General features: G+C 42.3%; 2 protein-coding genes across 3 annotated transcripts; one reads left to right on the top strand and one right to left on the bottom strand.

The window, feature by feature from the left end:
- Window positions 1–823: 823 nt before the first annotated feature.
- Window positions 824–18,342, bottom strand: LOC138958876 (uncharacterized). 2 transcript variants are annotated; one of them, XM_070330187.1, is made up of 9 exons: window positions 18,229–18,342; window positions 13,706–14,105; window positions 12,898–13,027; window positions 11,708–12,282; window positions 11,094–11,153; window positions 9,794–9,920; window positions 4,902–5,020; window positions 2,506–4,186; window positions 824–2,055 (listed from the first exon to the last, which is right to left on the bottom strand). In XM_070330187.1, the coding sequence occupies exons 2-9, from the start codon at window positions 14,049–14,051 to the stop codon at window positions 1,971–1,973; spliced, it is 3,123 nt and encodes a 1,040-aa protein (XP_070186288.1). In that variant the 5' UTR covers window positions 14,052–14,105; window positions 18,229–18,342; the 3' UTR covers window positions 824–1,970. The 2 variants fall into 2 exon arrangements, with proteins under 2 accessions (XP_070186288.1, XP_070186290.1); XM_070330189.1 differs by having other exon boundaries at window positions 13,706–14,102.
- LOC138952820 (uncharacterized) lies at window positions 17,202–17,744 on the top strand. Its single transcript, XM_070324560.1, has one exon. It carries the CDS (start codon window positions 17,202–17,204, stop codon window positions 17,742–17,744), a length of 543 nt encoding a protein of 180 aa, XP_070180661.1.
- Window positions 18,343–19,661: the final 1,319 nt, after the last annotated feature.

Genomic DNA, 19,661 nt, shown 5'->3' with positions numbered 1-19,661 from the left:
ACCGAGACTTCGTGATCAGACAAAAGAGCTTTGGGGGAAGCCGTTTAATAAGAGAAACATAATAACAGGGACCTAATATAGGTCTATGATAATAACAAGTCAAGTGCAGTCTACTCTGAAGCTCCACTTTTACTTAGATCAAGCGTCCCGATTGCTTATTAGCGAAGGATTGAAGACGTACTATTACCATAATGCGTATGTTCCTGAAAGGCAATATTACGTGCATCTTTGAAATGAGCAAAATATGGTTAATAATTTGGTTTATAGGGGTTTGCACTTCTGGAGAATAACCAAACAATACATCTGTTTCTGTTAATATATTTTCTCCGGTGTTAACAAATATATACATCTAGATACTAACATTTTCCCAAAACAATTTCATTTTGCTACATTTCCAAAAGAAGTGTTCAATATAATCCATTTCATTACACAGATTTTTGATTAAAAAATAAAAGCCCCACAATGATGTGCTTGGCAAATAAAAAATAAAATATGTGCATCATTCATTGTTTCTAATGAACTTGCAATGTGCTTGTATTTGTGAGTGTGTGTGTCTGTGTTGAGGGATGTGCTCGTGTTCTTCAATGCGTTTGAGAGAGAGAGAGAAAGAGAGAGAGAGGAGAGAGAGAGAGAGAGAGAGAGAGAGAGAGAGATCAGCTGTTCTGAAGTAAACCAGCAGAAAAATGTATGTACTTTCTCTGTGGCCGACAACTGGAATCACAAAGGCACTATACAAACACAAACACTGATATTTGCACTAATAAAAGAACACTCAAATCTGACTCTCGCATTCATCCAAAGGAGACCGTTCTGGACTCTTGAGGACAAAACATTAAAAATCTTTATTGACCTAGCATAACTTTTGACAGTTTTATCTAGAAGTTATAAAGAGCAATACAACAAGGCAGAAGGCAAAAATGTAGACATAGCTTTCTTTTCTCTTTGAAATTAGTTCAAGCCTTCTCTAAACAAAGTGATGCCTATCTTAAGACGTGTACCTACCTACCTACAAATGCTACAGGTATGGTCTACTTTTCATCAGTGACAGAAAATAAAGAAACATAACATTGCTTAGCAACAACTCAAACTCTACAATTTATAATAAAAAGTGAGCTGTTTTGATGCTTTTTTTGTATCCCACTGAAATGTATAATACACGCAGGGTTGAGATGGGGTAAGGCCTGGGGAATACATAAAAACGAAGTCTCTTCAATGTAGTCAACTCTGAAAAGCACCACAGAAAACACCCACAAAACCTACTCGTCACCTTCTCCCAAATAACCCATGTAAAATCATTGCCCCACACCCCCATGGGACAACAAGAGCAAAACACAAAGACAGTAACACAATGACAAACCAAACAGCACACCATAGAAGAATTTTCTTCTTCTAAAGAAGTACAGTACCACTGTCAGGGTTTTTAAATGAAGTGGACACTGCATAAACATCCTCTTCTATAGAAGATATGCAGATCGGAGCACATTCTTTACTGTGGCGTGAATGTTGTGTCTCTTGGTTTTTTCCATAGACCTTCACATACCACTTTTACTCAGCTTTCCTCACTTTCAAGGCATACACGTCTTCCAAAGCCACAACAAAATTTTACAGAGTTATTGGCGGTATTATTCTATTACAGATGCTATGTCAGTCAGGAACGTATCTTCTCTTGGAATTAGCTACTTACACTGAAAAATGGCAAATTATTTACAATGTGACTGTTGCACATTGCAGAGAATGAACAAAACGATTACTAACGCAAGCACAAACTACTGCTTCTCTTTCAGAGAGAAACAAGAGAAACACAAACTTGACAATGATAAAAGTAATATTGACAAGTAATTAAACCCTATTTAACTTCCAAGGTCAAGCTAAAATAATGACACTTTCAAAAACACTGAAACAATATGACTGGTCCAATGAAAGTCCTATGTATCTGTTGCAGTCTGTTTCAGCGTCTGTTGTCGTTGGGTTCAGTATCTGTTGTAGTTGCCTGAAGAGTATGCACCCTGCAAGTTGCTGTAGGTGTTGACAGAGGAACCCATGGTTTGATTGTCGCTGCAAAATATTTGGAGCATATTTAGTTCCATCCACCTCTGCAATGATTTTTATCCGTGTCCACTTAAACACACAGACAATTTCTGTCTCTCTGTCTGTCAGTGTCACATGCAGACACAATAAGTCAGAAGTAATCATGCTACAAAATATTCAAAAGCAAGCAACCAAGCTGACAAGAGTGAGCCAGGAGGTTTGATTTAAAACGACTCCTGATCTATTTTCAGTGAAAGCCAAGTTATTTAAACCATGTGCATTACATGGAATCACACATTTTACTACTCTTTCAGTTTGTGATGGACTGACAGTGACAACTAGAGAGCCGGACATTTTTGAAATGTGCAAAATATAACCCTCAAACTAACCTTTCTTGTTCTCCTGTTGAATTTCAAATAGAAATAACCTCCAGAAAATATACATGCATGTCCTAAGCCATCTTCACACGTCCCTTACCTGTAAGATGAGTTCCAAGATTGACCGCTGGTCCCATAGTCAGTGGCACCATAGGTGTTCTCTCCAGTATAGCCGGTCCCACTGCCGCTGAAGCTGCCGGGGCCAGTCAGGCCTCCGCTGCCACCATAGCCGCCGCCACCACCACTCATATTAAAGATGCTGGAACCGTAGCCAGTACCGCTAGACAGGTTGCCAGCGCTGTAACCCCCGGTGCCAGAGGCAAGGTTTCCGTAGTTGTTTGAAGCGAGGGAGGTACTGCTGGGGGAAGAGTAATTTCCGGTAGCTGTTGCTGCGGTGTAATTACCTGGGCTGAAGCTACCCCCTGCTCCACCCAAACTGCTTCCTCCTAGCCCGCTGCCGGCACCAGACCCCCATGTGTTGCTGAGACCACCCCCACTGCTGAAGCTGTTACTCCTGAAGTTGCTTCCGGAGCCTCCATAGTTAGCCCCGCCCCCTCCTCCTCCAAAGCTACTGCTCATGCCCCCGCCTCCCAGGCCCGTGTCTCCATCACGGTTGAAGTCGCTAAACCTGCTTCCGCTGTTGTTTTTGAACCTGCCGCCTGAGTTACTGCCGAATCTGCCTCCATTCTTGTTGCCACCTCCACCCCCTCCGCTGCCCCCAAAGTCACTGCCTCCACTGAAACGGCCCCTCCCACTGGCAAACTGTTTATTACTGTTACCACCGCCGCCAAAAGCACCCGTACCTCCTCCCCCGCCTGAATTCTTGCGCCCTCTGAAAGAGCCTCCCTTTCCGCCCCCCTTCTTGGCGTTAGCATCCCCACCTGGTTGGCTGTCTCTGCGAACAAAAGCCTTCCCCTTGGCATCCCCTCTGAATGAGTTTCGCCGGTCTCCTCCTGCCTTGTTGCCGCCGCGACCCGGGCTCCTGCCTCTGTTGTCAGAAAACCTCCCGGGACTTCTTGCTCCCATCCCTCCTCCTCTTCCCATCAGTCCTACCCCAGCCCCTCCTCCCTCTAGCCCCGTCCCCTGGCTTCCCAGAATCCTCATCCTCAACTCTGCCTGCTGCCTGGCCACATCCGTGTGCTCAATGAAGTTCATCTGGTTGTGGATGGTCATCTCCAGTTGGTTCTGCAGCTGCATCAGGCCCGCGATCTTGTCTTGGATCTGGAAAACTGGAGCTGGCATTCCGAGCCCAGGACCCCGAGGACCTGGCCCTCTGTTGAAGGGGCCGGGCAGCAAGCCGCCACGCCCGCGATTTCGAGGAGGTCCGCTCAACATGTGGCCTTGCCGGGCCGGAGGCGGTCCCATCAGGCTGTTGTCGCCTCGGGGACGTTTGATGGTCCACTCGCGCTGGATCTCATCCATCAGGCTTCGCTTACGCTTCTTCTTATTGCGGTTGTTCTCCGTCCGACGTTGCTTCTCCTCTTTGGTCAGGACCCGGGCCTGTTTCTCCTTCTCTTTCTTCTCCGTCTCCTCCTTCTCCGAGGGTTCCTTTTCTTCTGCTCCCTCCTCCATCTTCTCCTCTTTCCCTTCTTCTGGTTTTGACTCGGCATCTCCTTTGTCATCTTCTTTCTTCTCCTCTGCTTCTTCTTTAGCAGTGATCTCGTCCTTCTCGGCCCCTTCCTTTTTCTCCTCCACTGCTTCCTTCTTCTCTCCTGCTTCCTTCTTTACGGCTGCTTCCTTCTTTTGTGCTTCTGCTTTCTTCTGTTCTTCTTTCCTCAAGACTGCAAAAAGGACACAAAAACAAGCTTTCATTTCTCAGTGATCTCTGGAATTGACAGTCCTGTGCATGAGATTCACTTCAAGAAGTCTACCCATTGTTGCTTTTTTTATTTTTTTTTGCCTGCAGGACAAATCATTCTCTTCTTTTAGCTAGACTAGCAATACTGAAAGAGAAATGAAGAAAATCACTACGAGAAATGAAGAAAGCCACTATCTTGCTTCACAAATCGACAGGTTAATGACCCTCCGGACTGGAGGTCTTGTTCAATTAGCTTTTGCAGGAGGAATACAGCTGGTGAACACACAAAAAGCAACGCAGTTTACATTTTTAACCTATTTTTCACTATCTCTTTCATTTCTGAGGACCAACGCCCCCAACCCGACCAATATGAATGGGCCCAACACCACCCAATAATCATACAGTTACAGCTGCCATGCCAAGCCCTTCTCATAAGATGACATCTCCCATGAAAGATCACTCTCTGTTATCCATTTGTCTATTACCTCGACCAAAAGTTTGAGTTGGCTGCTCTCAAGAGGAGGTTGCATGGGCAGGTTCATTTGTACTATACTACTGTACTGTCCTGTCCATGTAATTTTGCCCTTGGTGTTGCACAGTTTAACCCTTTAAGAGAACCTGCCACTCTGCTTCACATCAAAGAGATACATTCAGCAAAAAACACACACAACACAACACAACACACACAGACAACTTACCCTGGAGATCACTGTCTTTGACTGAAAGCTGCAACATTTCATCATTGACCTTGATGGCAGGGTATGAAGACAGAAACCCTAGGGCGTTGTAGTGATTGCATGTCTCCAGGAAGACGTGTCTGAAAAGCAATAAGGGGATAGTTCAAACACCGTCTACATTACAATCACGTAGCTTTTTGGTTCTTTAAGTCCCCCCCTCCATCTATCACACACAAATGCGCACACACGAACAGAAAAGTGATCTACGAAATGCTAATCACATGTTCTGGAAAATGTCAGCACTGCCGATTCCTATGACTCACTGACTACTCAGGTGAGTCTAAAAAGTTAAATAACAAATTTCTCAAATGTAAAACTCAGTTCAGACTGTAGAACGCAATCAGGTACAACCTCTTGAACATTATAAGATGTTTGGTGGCTTGTTGACAGACCAGCTTTTTTGTTGGTCCAAGGGGACCATATCGTCTTTTGTTTCATCTTTATCGACCAAGGCCGAAGGCCGCGGTTGATAAATATGAGACAAAAGGCGATATGCTCCCCGAGGACCAACAACAAAATGCTGGTCTGACAACAAGCCACCAAACATCGTTTTTGTCATCATTTTGGTTGTGCAACAAAATGCACAATAACCCACAGGGAGACGAATTTTTAGAATCCAACTCCGGGCCACAAAGCATCATCACAGTAGCACGAGATAACACGTCAACCTTGTATGTGACGTCAAACGTAGCTTGTTGACGCTTTTCTTCCAGTCTGAAAATGTACAGAGCTGCGATCATACCTGTGAGTTCAGTAAGTGTTGAGCATATTTCTTTTCTTTTAAGTGTTTGACTTTTCGTTGTGGATTTTGCGATTACAGAGATAAGTTGCAAATTGACCATGAGTCGCCGCGGTAATTATCAACATTGATTGGGTCTTTCAGAGTGAATGCTTACAATCGTTGTCATAGGAAACACAAATCCAAAGCCGCGATGGTTCCACACATCAAACAATCAGCCTGATTGGCTTTTACTTTGACAATCCACGTTTAACCTGAAAGCTCAAACCCATTCACCACGTCGAGTTATTGCATGGGGAACATGAGATTTATTTCCCAGGTGTTTGTGAATGAAAACTCAGGAAAATGATGACAAGTGTTGTTGTTCAAAACTCAATTCTGAGTAAAAAGAAAACACAATTACCAAACAAACTGCTGCTAATATCAACAGTCTGAGAAAATCTATGTCCTCAGAGCAATATTCATTGCTGAGTTGGCACATATTCGTACAAGAATCAAGAACAGTACATGTATAAAAAATAAATAAACGTAAGTGTGTACAACATTATTTTTTTAATTTAATGATAGCTGTATTCACATAGCAGAAGTCAGCTAGGTGAATATTTTTAGATCAGAAATGAAAAGCAACACACACAAAAACAAAATAAAACACAACAATTAACTACAGACAAATAAAACTTATTTCACTCAATTTTTTAAGGGAATCAGTTTATAAGACAAGCATGTTTTAAAGAAGTTTAAGACAGCCGGTATTATGAACACATCCATTGTTCACCATGGTTGATATGGCTGCATTTCCATCAGCAAGCAAAGAGTTATTGACATTTTCTATCCTTTGGTCTAAAAGTAAAACCTCAAACCCAAGCACCTTTTTCTTTCTTTCTCACAACAGCCTTTTTCTCTCTGCCCTTACGTATGTACACACCTCTATCTCCCACATACACACACTTAAGCTCTTTTACACATTTAAAGTTGCACTGTAACATGTTTCAAGAAATCTATCAGACGCTCCTTTTCCAACAAGAAGCCCCTGTACAACAATGCACAAACTTCCTCATCCTGTGCCCATCCCTTATATTGAGGCATATACCATAAGATAATATCCCCCTTGGCTTTATAGTCAATAATACTACACTGTACTACTTTTTTTATTTTTACCAAGCAGTTCAATTCTACGGTCACCTAAGTAAACGCATCCGATACACACCTATATTCCTCATAATCCATGCAAGAAATTCACAATATCACTTCCTACGATGTCAAAACACCCACCCCACCTTTTTCTGTTTAAGAACAAGAGGCAGACGTGCCTGTTGAAATTTCAGCTCATTACTGTAAAATGTCTCCAAAAAGTGCCGATGCATGTCATGGTTTTGGCGTAGCTGCTGCATGAAAGTGCATTGTGCATTGCTATGACATCACAGACTCGTATGCAAGTTTTCTTCACACAGCAAATTCTTTGCAGCTCAAATTCAACATCCACTTTTGCCAAGATCACTGGCTACACATCAGACCGGCTCCCAACTTCCAGCAGAGTGGCACGCACTCTGCATGTAACGTTTCAAGAAGCCATAGTAACAGGCCTCCTCAGCCCTCATGTCCCCCCCGACGACTGCCCCAGTCAGGGGACTGATGATGATAACAACAGGATCAGTTTCTTTGTGTTAGTGGAAAGGTGGTATGTAGGTCCTTAGCTTGAGGCGAAGTGACAAACATTTTCAAAATCATTCTTGTCAGTCTTGAAGGTGAAGTATAATGCTGCTGTACTCAGGTAACAGTCACAATGCCAGTCTCCACTGCCCAAGGCACCTCGGACTTGGAGATACATGTAGTTGCAGACAGGGCATGGGCTGGGGTGGGAGGTGGGGTTTGGGCGCCAAACTGGGCTGCCAATATGAAAAACTGGACTAGCCTCAACATGGCAAATATCCTAGCGATAACTGTGGTTGGGTCGGGAGGACCGCAAACAGGACTGTTGATATGACAGTAACAGAGTGGACGGGCCTCAACATGGAAACAAATCCTGGAGTTGGCACAAAACATAGCACTGGGGAACGGTTGTAGCTGCTTCATATCATATGTCCTCCCCATGATTATCCCAGTCAAACCACTGAACCGAGCAGACTCAGCAGTCCACATTTCTTGCCAGGTAGACAGTGGTTTAACTGCACAGCTAATACTCCAGCCAATTCCACATGTTTCCCATTTATTTCAACCACTGAATTGAACAGTAGTAGCAGTAGTAAATGTAACACTAACAGGGACGGGCATATAGCCTAGGCCTTGCAGCCTGTCAGATCGTCCCTTTGTTCTTAAATTTAGGTATGTTTTGAAGAGTCCAAACTTCTTGTCGAGTAGAGAGTGGCTTAACTGCACAGCCAATTCCAAAAAATGATTTACATGTGATACAAGCAGAAGCATCATAGTGCTCAATGATGCATTCATCAGCAATGCCGCGTTATAGTTCACAACATGATGGCATCTTAATCAATCAGCATGGGGCACTTCACTGACTGAATAGCCATAGTTGTCAGACTGGATGTGCGTTAACTGAGTTCAGATGAAAATATCCTCTAATGACAATGTACGGCTGCCTATATGGCGGAGTGGTTGAAAACAGTTGTACACATGTTTCTGTCAATGACACAGTCACCTTCTCTGAACCATGTGGCCCTATGAGTGTCAAGCGTGGGTTAGCTCAACAGCAACCAATAAGAATGAAATCCAGTTCAGCTGAGCATGTATGATCTTTGCATCTTGCTAGACCACTTGCCTGTGTCCGACGACAATGTGAATGAAGTGAAGACTGTCTACTTTCCTTTGTTCACAGGCTTACAGCACAGCACAGGCATCACCTCTCTCATGCTGATTCACATGCGCTATGCACACACAGTCACTGTACTCTCCTTCTTTTGATTTCTGAGCTTTTGTGTGCAACACCGCTTTTTTTACCCTGCCACATGGGCAGCGTGATGCCGTCTTCGAGGGTAATGTGCTCTTCAAGTTCTATTGTTCCAAATAGGGCCGTGATGCACAAGACTGTCATATCTTTGCTGGATGGGCAGTCACTTCAACATGCACTGAAACTAGTGTTAAATTTAGAAGCAACGTCAAGAGACACGCAGTGTCTTTCTGTCATTCATTTGTGTGCACATATTTGACAGATTACATTCTTCCACCGTACATTCTGTCTTCAGGAAACCACAGTAGAAGACAGTTGACAGTGTACTTTCTTGCACCTTAGGGCAGCCACATCATTTTGTCAGGAAACAGCAGTAGGCGTGATATTGTGCACTCCACGTACGCCACCATCATGTCTAGCACACCAGTTCTGATCCAATGGACCATGACACGTGCATCATAAACTCCTATCTTCACCTTGATTACATAGTCGAGAGTAAGCCCCCAAAAAGGTGCATAACAAATAAGCGTGACAACCAAAATCTTTGGGCATCTTGCTTGCAGGCAGCACTGTACAATCCGCAAGTACTGCTCAAAACTTTAAAAAAAAATTACGATATTACTGGACCCCTTGCTTTAAACTAGGTGGAAGAAAAACCTTCCTGTTGTGAGGTTCATATGATGGGGGGGGGGGGGGGGGGGGGGGGGGATGTGTGGGGGTGGGACTATGTGGGAATGTGGGCAGGCAGAGGGGAGGGCCAGAGGGAACGAAATAGGCAATGAGAAAAGTTATCCTACAGCTCTGTATGTCTTGCTTGTAACTGTGACTTTTGCGCTTTCCCATGGCAAAAGCTGCGCACGATTTTAACACACAGTGCATGAATTCAGCTATCTTTGGTAAGGACTGCAAATACAAAGCTTCACGACCAGTTCAGACTCACTCACCAAACCCCTGCAGACAAGTAAGTCTGCAAAGCTCAGTTCTCATATCTTTCAAGCAAGGTTGCCCTCAGAATGCCCTCTGGAGGCAATGCTCCAGCCCTTTGACTTTCTTCTGAACACGGGCACTGTATCCCTTGCTTAAAAATGTAAGAACTGGGTACGAGGCGAAACCACAAAGAGGGGGGGGGGGGGGGGGGGGGGGGGGGGGGGGAGGGGGGGACAAAGGCGTGAGATCAAAGCTCAACAGCCCGAGTTGTTTAAGCATACTCACCGCATCCTTTTATCTTCAGCGGATCTCATGAAAATGCCGTTTGCCATGGGGAAAATACACTTCAACATCTCCTCAGAGGTACTTCTGGGCAAAGTGCCCACGTACACACACCTTCTGCTCACATCCCCTGGAACACAAAGCTGCCCAGCTCACATCCACCGCCAACGTGCACACGCCTGGCTCTCAAGGTCATGACCTCAATTGAAGGTCGTGACCTCCCAAGGTCACACCGACAGCCAGGGTGGTAGGCAAGTGGCACTGTGTGTCATGAGCTGCCGGCCTCTTAAAGAAGAGGCCATGGCTATGGCATCACGTGTACATTTGCAGCAGTTTTCCAGGGTACAGGCTAAAACATCCAACAGGCAAACAGAAAATTATGTAAGGCATGAGTGAACATTCCAAATATGACATAAGTGCCACCACATAGGCGGTTTTCATTGACTGGGCAGGCCATACTTAAGAATCACCAAATCATGATGAAACTTAACAGTGGCGCCAGATTTTATTATCTGAGAAAGAAATCACTTTAACACGACATGTGAGAGTTTTTCTCTCTCTCCCAATATTACAACCCCGTTGATGGAATGACAGTTGGGACTGAGCCACCAACACTTTTCTAAGTACAAACAGAAAAAACCGACTTCAACTTCACTTGATACTTTTATCACTGATTATCTAAATTTTGTCAGTACTGTAAGGCACTTAGAACTGTATTAGGATTTGCGCCATATAAACACCTTTACTGTTATCGTGATTATTTAAATTATCAAAGAAGCTCCCTTCCGGTACAAATTTTCCAAGACTCTATTTCCCCTTGCCGTTTCCCTCTCTTTCACTCACACTTACCTCTCCTTATTTGACCCCTTATACCAGTGTTTTACTCTTCTTTCTTAATTTTACAAGCAGTCGACAACATAATAGTATTCTTTTTTTGTTCCAAAAACTGCCCTCATCCGATTTGAAACATGACAAATGTTTTGTCTAATTGAACCGACACCCAACTCCTATTGAAATTGTAATCACATTGAACTTACACTAAACTCACGTTGACATTTTAATCACTGGAAAGCTTGAATTTGTTTTGACGGGGAGGGGAGGTTGGGTTGGAGGAAAGAAATAGCTGATGCTCAGTCACTTAAGTGGCCTTTATTCTCGTTGAATACAAGTGGAACTTTCTTACATTTTCTTTCAGTGTACATTTAAATTTTTTTTTTTTTTACTACAGTACTACTGGAGTAAAAGGTCACCGCTGCGATGCGCTGCTCAGACGAAATCAATGGTGCATTCCTGAAAACCTTACCCTTCACTTTTTTGGTAAACTTGATTCTCTGTACTCTGCCAAGGTTGACCATAAATGTAGCTGCAAGACAAGGTGGTTTACATTATTAGGGGAAAAATGACAAAATATAACCACAAGAAATGGAAGAACGTCTCTAGTACTAAATTTCTCAAAAAGTAAAAACCAAACAGACAAAAAAAAGTCTATATATATATCATTTTTTATAACACAAATTTAATTCTTTGCACCCGGCTCAGGTTGCCCATAAATGTAACTGCAAGTCAAAATGGTTTGCTACATTAACCTTTAAAGAAACAAGGACAGAATATTTATAACCAAAAGGATTCGAAGAATGTGTCCAGTGCTAAGTTTCTATGAGTATGACTAACACTAGTAACAGAGAGAAATGTACATGTATAACAAAATTAAACTAACTATAAAAACTGCTGGTGCTAGTTTCCAGAAAGTTTGAATCTTTGATCTGAATGGCCAGTTGACATTCTTGAGAAATATATGTATTCAAACACTAAAACTCTGCTCCAGTAGGTTTGCCTGAGAGTTTTCTGTTTATGTTTTACTGTAACAGTGCTGGATAGTGGCCAATCCCCTACTAAGCTCTGCCATAACACACTTACCTTTCTCTCTGTCCTGCATCAGAACAGGTTCACCATTGGAGTCACCCTTAGCAGCAGGTTTAGCCGGAGAAACTGACCCTTCCTCCCCCTCCATCTCTTCTTCCTCCTCATCCTCCTCCATCTGCTCTCCTTCCTTCTGTGCATCTTTCTCTCCTTCCTTCTGTGCATCTTTCTCTCCTTCCTTCTGTGCATCTTTCTCTCCTTCCTTCTGTGCATCTTTCTCTCCTTCCTTCTGTGCATCTTTCTCTTCTTCCTTCTGTGCATCCTTCTCTTCTCCTTCCTTCACTGCATCCTTCTCTGCATCTGCTTTCACTTCTCCACCTTCCTCCCCTTCTGCTGACTTGGACTCCTCAGCTTTGGGCTCTGAAGATTCTACAGGTTTGTCTTCCGAAGTCTGCGCTGGTTTTGCGTCGCCAGCTTCGTTGATCGAGTGATCTCTCTTGACCCATGCATGCCTGCGTCCTTGTCGTCGGGTCAGCTCTATGGTGATAATGCGTTGGTAGAACGGGGTGCGCAGAATGCGCAGCATGGTCACAATTGCATCGTTGGTGTTCTGGGCACACAACTCAAGTTGCCTGTACAAAAAAAACAAACAAAGAGATATTGATAATAACTTATGATTTATATTGTAAATTATATGCACAGGAAAAAACACAGGAAAAAAACCCTCACACAACTCAAAACAAAGGAAAAAACAACAAACAACAACAAATAAAGCTTAACAAATAACAAACAAACAAAACCAGGCTGCACATCAAAGATAAAAACCATTTTGGATGTCATGACAAACTGTCTTCAGAAAAAGTCGAAGTGGAACAAGGCAGGGAGATGATCTTCTTTACCTTGTCAAACAAACCCTTTTTTCTGGAGACTTCAACCATGCTACCCCACCCCCTTTCCCCAAAAAGGACAAAGAAACAAAAATTAAACAAAGAACAGACAAAGAAACAAAAAACCCACAGAAATATGAATCATGCTTTCTGGAAATAGTTGTCATTAACTGCCCACTAACAACACGATTCAGAAACATACATGTACCAAACATGCATTTTATGATCATATGATAAAGTGAAGCCCTTCAACAATAACAAAAGATACAATTTGTGTTAAAAATCAATAACAACACAAACTACATGTATATCATGTATATTTTCTCTTCCCAATTAAACAATCCTGTGCTGCGACCTTACCCTTTGTTGAGGTGAGCACGGCCAGGCAAGAAGTAGTGCGAGTCCTGGACCTTGGGCATGGCCATCAGTCCACCACTCATGAGATCTTCGGGGGAGACCGGGAAAACACGGATTGACCATTTCCACTGACCTGAAATAGGCGATGATAGAAAATCTTATCAACTGTCACTGCTGGAAACAATTGAGCCCCTCCTTTGTCAAACTAAAAACAAGATCTCCACAAATCTGAGAAACCATAGTCTTAAATAAGTTAAAAGGAAGGTGAATTTACAGAGGTTATAACAAGAAAATCTGAAACAGCAAGGTCTTAAAATTAGGGAATTCTGACAATAAAACGCTTAAAACCAAAAAAGATCAAAGAAGCAAAATGGTGCAACTTGAAGGAAAATTAGCTCAGGATTTGCATATATATAATATAGTATCATGTTACTAATAATGTGTGTGTGTCCTCCGAAAACGGCGTATGGCTGCCTAAATGGCGGGGTAAAAAACGGTCATACACGTAAAATTCCATTCTTGCAAAAAACACGAGTGTACGTGGGAGTTTCAGCCCACGAATGCAGAAGATGTGTGTGTGTGCATGTGCTCTGTTTGGTGCGCACTTTTGCATTTCTCGTTCCAAGTTCAAACACTGTAAAATATGCATAGGGTTGCGCAGTGGTAAGCAATCTTGACGCGCCCTTTGATCCCCTGAATGTAATTCTTTTGGGTCATTTTCAGCTTTTAAGCGCCAATGGCACGTTCCTAAACTGCACCCTGAATAACATTACCAATGAACAGTTCTTGAAGTTCCCATGCTAAGTTTTACCTCGCATCTTCTCCAAGCTGAACAGTGGTATCTCATTGATGGTGATTCGAGGGACATCCACATCCATGAGGGGCACAATTCTTTTGTCTGACCCCGCATCCTCCTTCTTGCCTCCATTCTCCTTGCCATCCTCTTTCTGGCCCTCCCTGGCATCCTCTTCCATGTTGCTATCATCCAGATCCTGTGTTGTGTCTAACTCAGACGATGTTGCTTCGTCTGTTTTGACGGCCTTCCCTGTCAGATTTTCTCCATCAGCGGATGTTCCTGCTGCGCCATTTTTCTCTGCTTGCTTTGCTTTCAGCTTGGCTCCTGCCCGTTTTCCACGACGCTGGTATTTATAAACCATGGCTGTGGTCTGGGTAATTGTCAAATGTCAGTCTTGTGGTTGTGTCTTTTGCTGCTGGGGAAAAGGAAAGAGAAAGTTGAACTTTTGTAAAAGGCATGCTAACACGTAGTCGTATACATGTCATAATGGATGGGACAGAAGTGCCCAAATTACTGTGGGCTTCAAAAGAGAATGAATTTAAGTGTATTAATTCACCTGTGAGCTAAAGTGAAAGTTGTAGACTTGTACATGTTTCACTTTCACTTCAGTCCTTCAGAAACTGAGAACAAATTCACCTAAACTTGCCATTTTCAATTTTATCCACCTAAATTTCATCATTCTTACTCTTAGGAATGGGTACAACTTCAGTAGTTTAGAGAGCAAGTCAACTGCAACTTTGTTAACCAATCGGCAGAATCCCTTGGCTGCCAGTGCAGCCAGGATTTGTTTGAGCATGCAATGTCAGCAAAATGCACCTGATAAACTTCACTACACACCTTAGTGACAAGTCATTATCTATGCTGAAAACGAAAGGGACAAGAACCATACACAGTCGAACCTTATACAGAATACAGAATACAGTGTCAACTGTAACGGTTCATGTCCTAAATTTCTCAAATTTAAGACTGCAATTTTCTTATTTAATTATATATTTGATAGCTTTCAGTACATTAACATCAAGAAAAGAGCCTTTACATTGAAGCCTCATGACAAAAGAAAAACTCAGATGTCATTTCTACACTCTTATTTTTGAAATTTCAAATATTTTATAATTACTGTGTCTTTTCGCTACGATTGACCATTTCCTTATAAAATTCACAATTTGTTTCCTCTCTTTTGAATTACACACCTGATAGCTTTTATTCACACCTGCCTGAACAAAACTTAGTTGAAGGGCATATGTAGTTATTTTAGGCTACAAAATAAAATATTTGTACTGTGTCCTCTTTACAGAACCGTTACGATTGACATACTGTGTCTTCAGCAGGCCATTACGATTGACACACTAAAGTCTAAAAATCACCCAAAGCAGCATGTGTCTTGCTTCCCCTTTTGCACAGTTCCTGTGGTTGGTATTCTTAATGATAATTGAGAAAGATTTCTATATGGTGTCTTGATGTCTTGTCACAGCAGTTATTCATTGTTCGGGACATTTTTAATGTCTTCCGGGACATGTTACAGTTGACACACAAAATTTGAAAACTCATCCTGTGTATGTTTCTCCTGGCTCATTTTGTATTCAAACAATAAGTATGAGTTACTTATTACTAATGTTGTCAAAAATTACATCTTTTTTTTTTAAATAAGTGAACAATATGCTTTGAAACAAAATGTCATGTCTCGTTACGAGTGACACATAAATATGAGTATCTTAGTAATCAGAATAGAAATCCAACTAAGTCTGGATACCAAAACATTTACAATGCCATAAATACAACATAGCTTCTTAAACTTTTGCTCTGAAACTATTTTTCCGTTTGTGAGAAGAAAATTTTGACTTGTTATGTGTCAATCGTAACGGAAGACACAGTGGTTATGTCATTTTTTTTAGTCCAGCAGTCTCAGCTATGTGAGCAATAGCAATATATCCTTAGCTTACAATGCATGTATGTATAAAAATGTGATTTTGAGCCATTTAACACTTTTTAAGAACAAAATATTAAGCATAGTACTGTGTCCTGCGTTACAGTTGACACACATAAATATTAAGCTTTGTCCTGGCATTATCAGAGACTGTAGAGTAAACAAAGACGCTTCATTTGGCGCTGAAAATTGAAACAGGAAGCCCCGTGGCGCCACCACGCGGAAACATGTAAAACCCTACTTTCGCTTTCCACAGCAGTAGCGATATCGTGCAGCACAACCATGGCCGCACCAAAAAGAAAACACAGCGGGGCATGGTCTTTGGCCATCAATTGCTCAAACTCACATGCCAAAGGCTTCAGGATGTTAAAATTTCCTAAGGAAGCGAGCAGGTGAGGATTGTTTTTTTCTCTCGTTAAATCAGTAAAAGGTGTAGCGTCGAAATGCGTGTATTCTACCAGAACAGAGAAAACACACACTGTACACAAGCTCAACAATCTGATTGTGCAGTTGTTTAATTAACATCAGGCTTAATTTTGTTTTGAAGGACAACTGAACAATTGATTCTCTTCTTCGTCCAAGCGCAAAAGTCGAAAACTTCTCAAACAAGAATACTTGCGACGATGCTGTTCAAAGTGTCATCCAGTCGGTCCGTACCTCGTTAATTCATCTCAATTCATGTGTGTGTGTGTGTGTGTGTGTGTGTGTGTAACTGACTCAGAGAAAGAGAGAGAGAGAGAGAGAGAGAGAGAGAGAGAGAGAGAGAGAGAGAGAGAGAGAGAGAGAGAGAGAGAGAGAGAGAGAGAGAGAGAGAGCTTTCTGAACAAGAAAGAAGCAACCGATAAGAAATAAGACAATCATCGATCGATCAAGATTCTTTAATTAAAGTCAGCTTGGTCACAATAATGTTGTCACTTGCTGTATTTTACAGTTACATGATAATTTCTTAGCTCCGTGCAATTGCAAGTTACCGATTTGACCGGGAACTATTTTGTTAACGATTTATTCCTGACATATTTTCTCAGGCTTAACTGACCATGTATACAGTGTGTATTTGTATTTGACTAAAACACACAAAAATAACGACGGTTAGTTCGTGAAAAGACACTGATTTGAATCATGTTTGCATAACTACAGCGATGCAGAGGGTATTGCCGCCAAAGTAAATTTGATTTAATTTTAATCTACACCATGCCTCCTCGCAAAGCTCAAATCGTATGGTGTCACTGATGAGGTCAATGATTGGATCGGCAGCTTTTAAAAGACCGTCGCCAAAGAGTAAAAGTAAACGGTACCCTATCCGACTGGGTGGAAATGACAAGCGGAGTGCCTCAGGGCAGTGTTTTGGGTCCAGTTTTGTTCGTTGTGTTCATAAACGACCTCCCAGAAGTAGTGGAGAGTCTATGTAGCATGTACGCCGATAATACGAAAATTTACCGATCAGTGGACACTGTCGATGACTTCGCGAAGTTGCAAAGTGACCTGGATAACCTCACAGCATGGGCTGATAAATGGCAAATGAAATTTAATGCGGATAAATGTCAGGTGCTACAGTTGGGACAGAAAAACGTGAAACATGTGTATAGTATGAAAACGGCTGGAGGTGATGGGAGAGTGGACCTGGGTAGTTCAAGTGTGGAAAGAGATCTTGGTGTGCATATAGACAATGAACTCAAATTCTCCAAGCATGTAGAGACCCAAGCAAATAAAGCAAATAAGATTCTAGGACTTGTGAGAAGGCCGTACGAGTACCTTGACCAAGAATCAATGAGAATGTTGTTCATAGCTCTGGTGAGGCCTCATCTGGAATTCGCAAAATGTGCCTGGAGTCCACGCTTGGAAAAGGACAAAAAGCTTATTGGGGGTGTGCTACGTAGAGCAACAAAGTGTGTACCGGGTTTGAAGGACCTAGAGTATGAGGAGCGTCTCAAAGTCATGAAGATACCTAGTATGTGTTACAGAAGAGTAAGAGGTGATATGATAGAAGTGTACAAGTTCATGCACGGTGTGTATAACTGCAAGAATCCTCTCGAACTCAATCAGCAATCTGGTACTAGAGGACACTGTTACAAATTAAAGAAAAACGCATGTAAAACCAGCTTGAGACAGCACTTCTTCACAGAGTTGTAGACACTTGGAATGTCCTGGACAAGTCAACAGTGGAGGCGCCGTCATTCAACAGTTTCAAGAACAGAATTGACAATGTGTTCAAGGACTACATGTATTGTGCTAAGGTTAGCCACCCAGTGTTTGCCACGAAAGCCACTCTCAGTCTCAGCCAAATATATACGACACCGGAAGAAAGTCTTAGTCTAGACAATAAGGCACGATCAAAAGATCGTTACACTAGGCCATCTCAAAGTTAGGAAAGTTAATAGTACTGATCAAAAGATCAGATATAGGCCTCGCGGCCTTAGACATCTGCAAATTTATCTTATCTTATCTTTATCTCTAATAGAGCATGTATCATGATGAAAACAATGGCAGTTCTCGGATTCCAACAAAAGAATGCTTGTACTCATTTGCTGTGTTTTCAGAAAGGGACTACTTAGTCGCTTGAGTTTATCTGTCTTTCAGATCGATCAGAACAGTACACCTTTTCTCTACGACTTACCGTTCTTTTATTTTGCAGTCAGCAGTATTCAGATGACTGATATACAAAATGCAGCACGTTTTCTCTGTTTTTGCAAACCTGAATCGACGCCAGCCCACACTGCAACACCGGCCTTCAACTTCCGGTACACAGGGGGGCTGGAGGACCGGTGTAACACGACATTTTTACTCCACGAAAATTTGACTCCGGAGTACAAATTTCGTACGAAATTCTTACTCCGAGTACACCTTTTGTACGAGAAAAGAACTCCCCAAGGCACACAAAAATTACTCCCTGTACGAAATTTTTACTCCCCATCTTTTTTACTTCCAGTCAAAATCTTGAACCTGAAATTGGGATGCAGGCAAAGGGATAATGCCAATAATATTAGGTATGTGATCTCGCGCAAACAAATGTCGCACTACCCCTCCCCCACCCCTTCCACACCAAGACTAACACGGGACAAGGGAGTAAAAGTTTCGTACACCTGGCGTGGGCAGTTAATTAAATAGCTCGTGTTGGGGTGGAATCAATTATTCGTTATTCATTCGCAAGGGGAGTAAAATTTTTGACCGAAATGTTGACTCGAAACACACCTGTCGTGGGGAGTAATTTTCTCGTGTTATGGGGGAGTAATTTTTTCGTAAAGGGAGTAAAAGTTTCGTACGAAATTTTTACTCCGGAGTAAAAATCTCGTGGGAGTAACTTTTTCGTGTTACGCCGGTGCCCGAGCCTGGGGGCTCCAGATCCGGCGAGCCGGATCCCGAGCCACTCCGCAGATGGACTCTCATGGATATATCTATTCATATCAATCTGTACAAATATACAAATTTGTTTGCTAAAATGATCAGTCTGGAACAAATAAAGTATAGCGTATTAATTCATAAACCCAGATACACACTCACGGAAAGAGAGACAGACAGCATGAATATGGAACAAACAAACAGAATCTTGACTTGATCAGTGAGGGCCTGAGTTCACTGAAATTCTGAAGGTGACAATGCGTGACGTAAAACAATATGAATATAGGTCTATGAGGGCCCCAAAGGGGGGGTATCATCACGATCACGGGAAGGGAAATTTTAGCTTTCACGATCACAGTTACCTTGATTTTTGTTTTCACGATCACGAACACCAGTGGCAAATCACGGTCACGGTAAAAGTTTCAGGTACAGAAAGCACGTGTCAAAGTAAACACAACCACACAGTAATTCGCTCCTCTGGATCTATTGTTTATTCAACACAAAGTGACAACTGTTGCACTTTTTAATTTTTTTTTTTAATTCTCTTTCATACACACATTGAAATACATATCATGATTTGTAATCAGTAACAAAAATGTTGTTTTCGTTGTTTTTTCTTTCGCTCTCTCTCTCTCATACAGACACTCACAGGAATATACACTCCAGGGGCGGAGCAGTTAAGCCAGAGGGGGGGGGGGCTGGGTTACAACC

This window comes from Littorina saxatilis, linkage group LG2 (assembly GCF_037325665.1).
Source record: "Littorina saxatilis isolate snail1 linkage group LG2, US_GU_Lsax_2.0, whole genome shotgun sequence".
Taxonomy (NCBI): domain Eukaryota; kingdom Metazoa; phylum Mollusca; class Gastropoda; order Littorinimorpha; family Littorinidae; genus Littorina; species Littorina saxatilis.
Note: the sequence above shows the minus strand (reverse complement) of the source record. Positions and strands in the feature narration are given on the sequence as shown.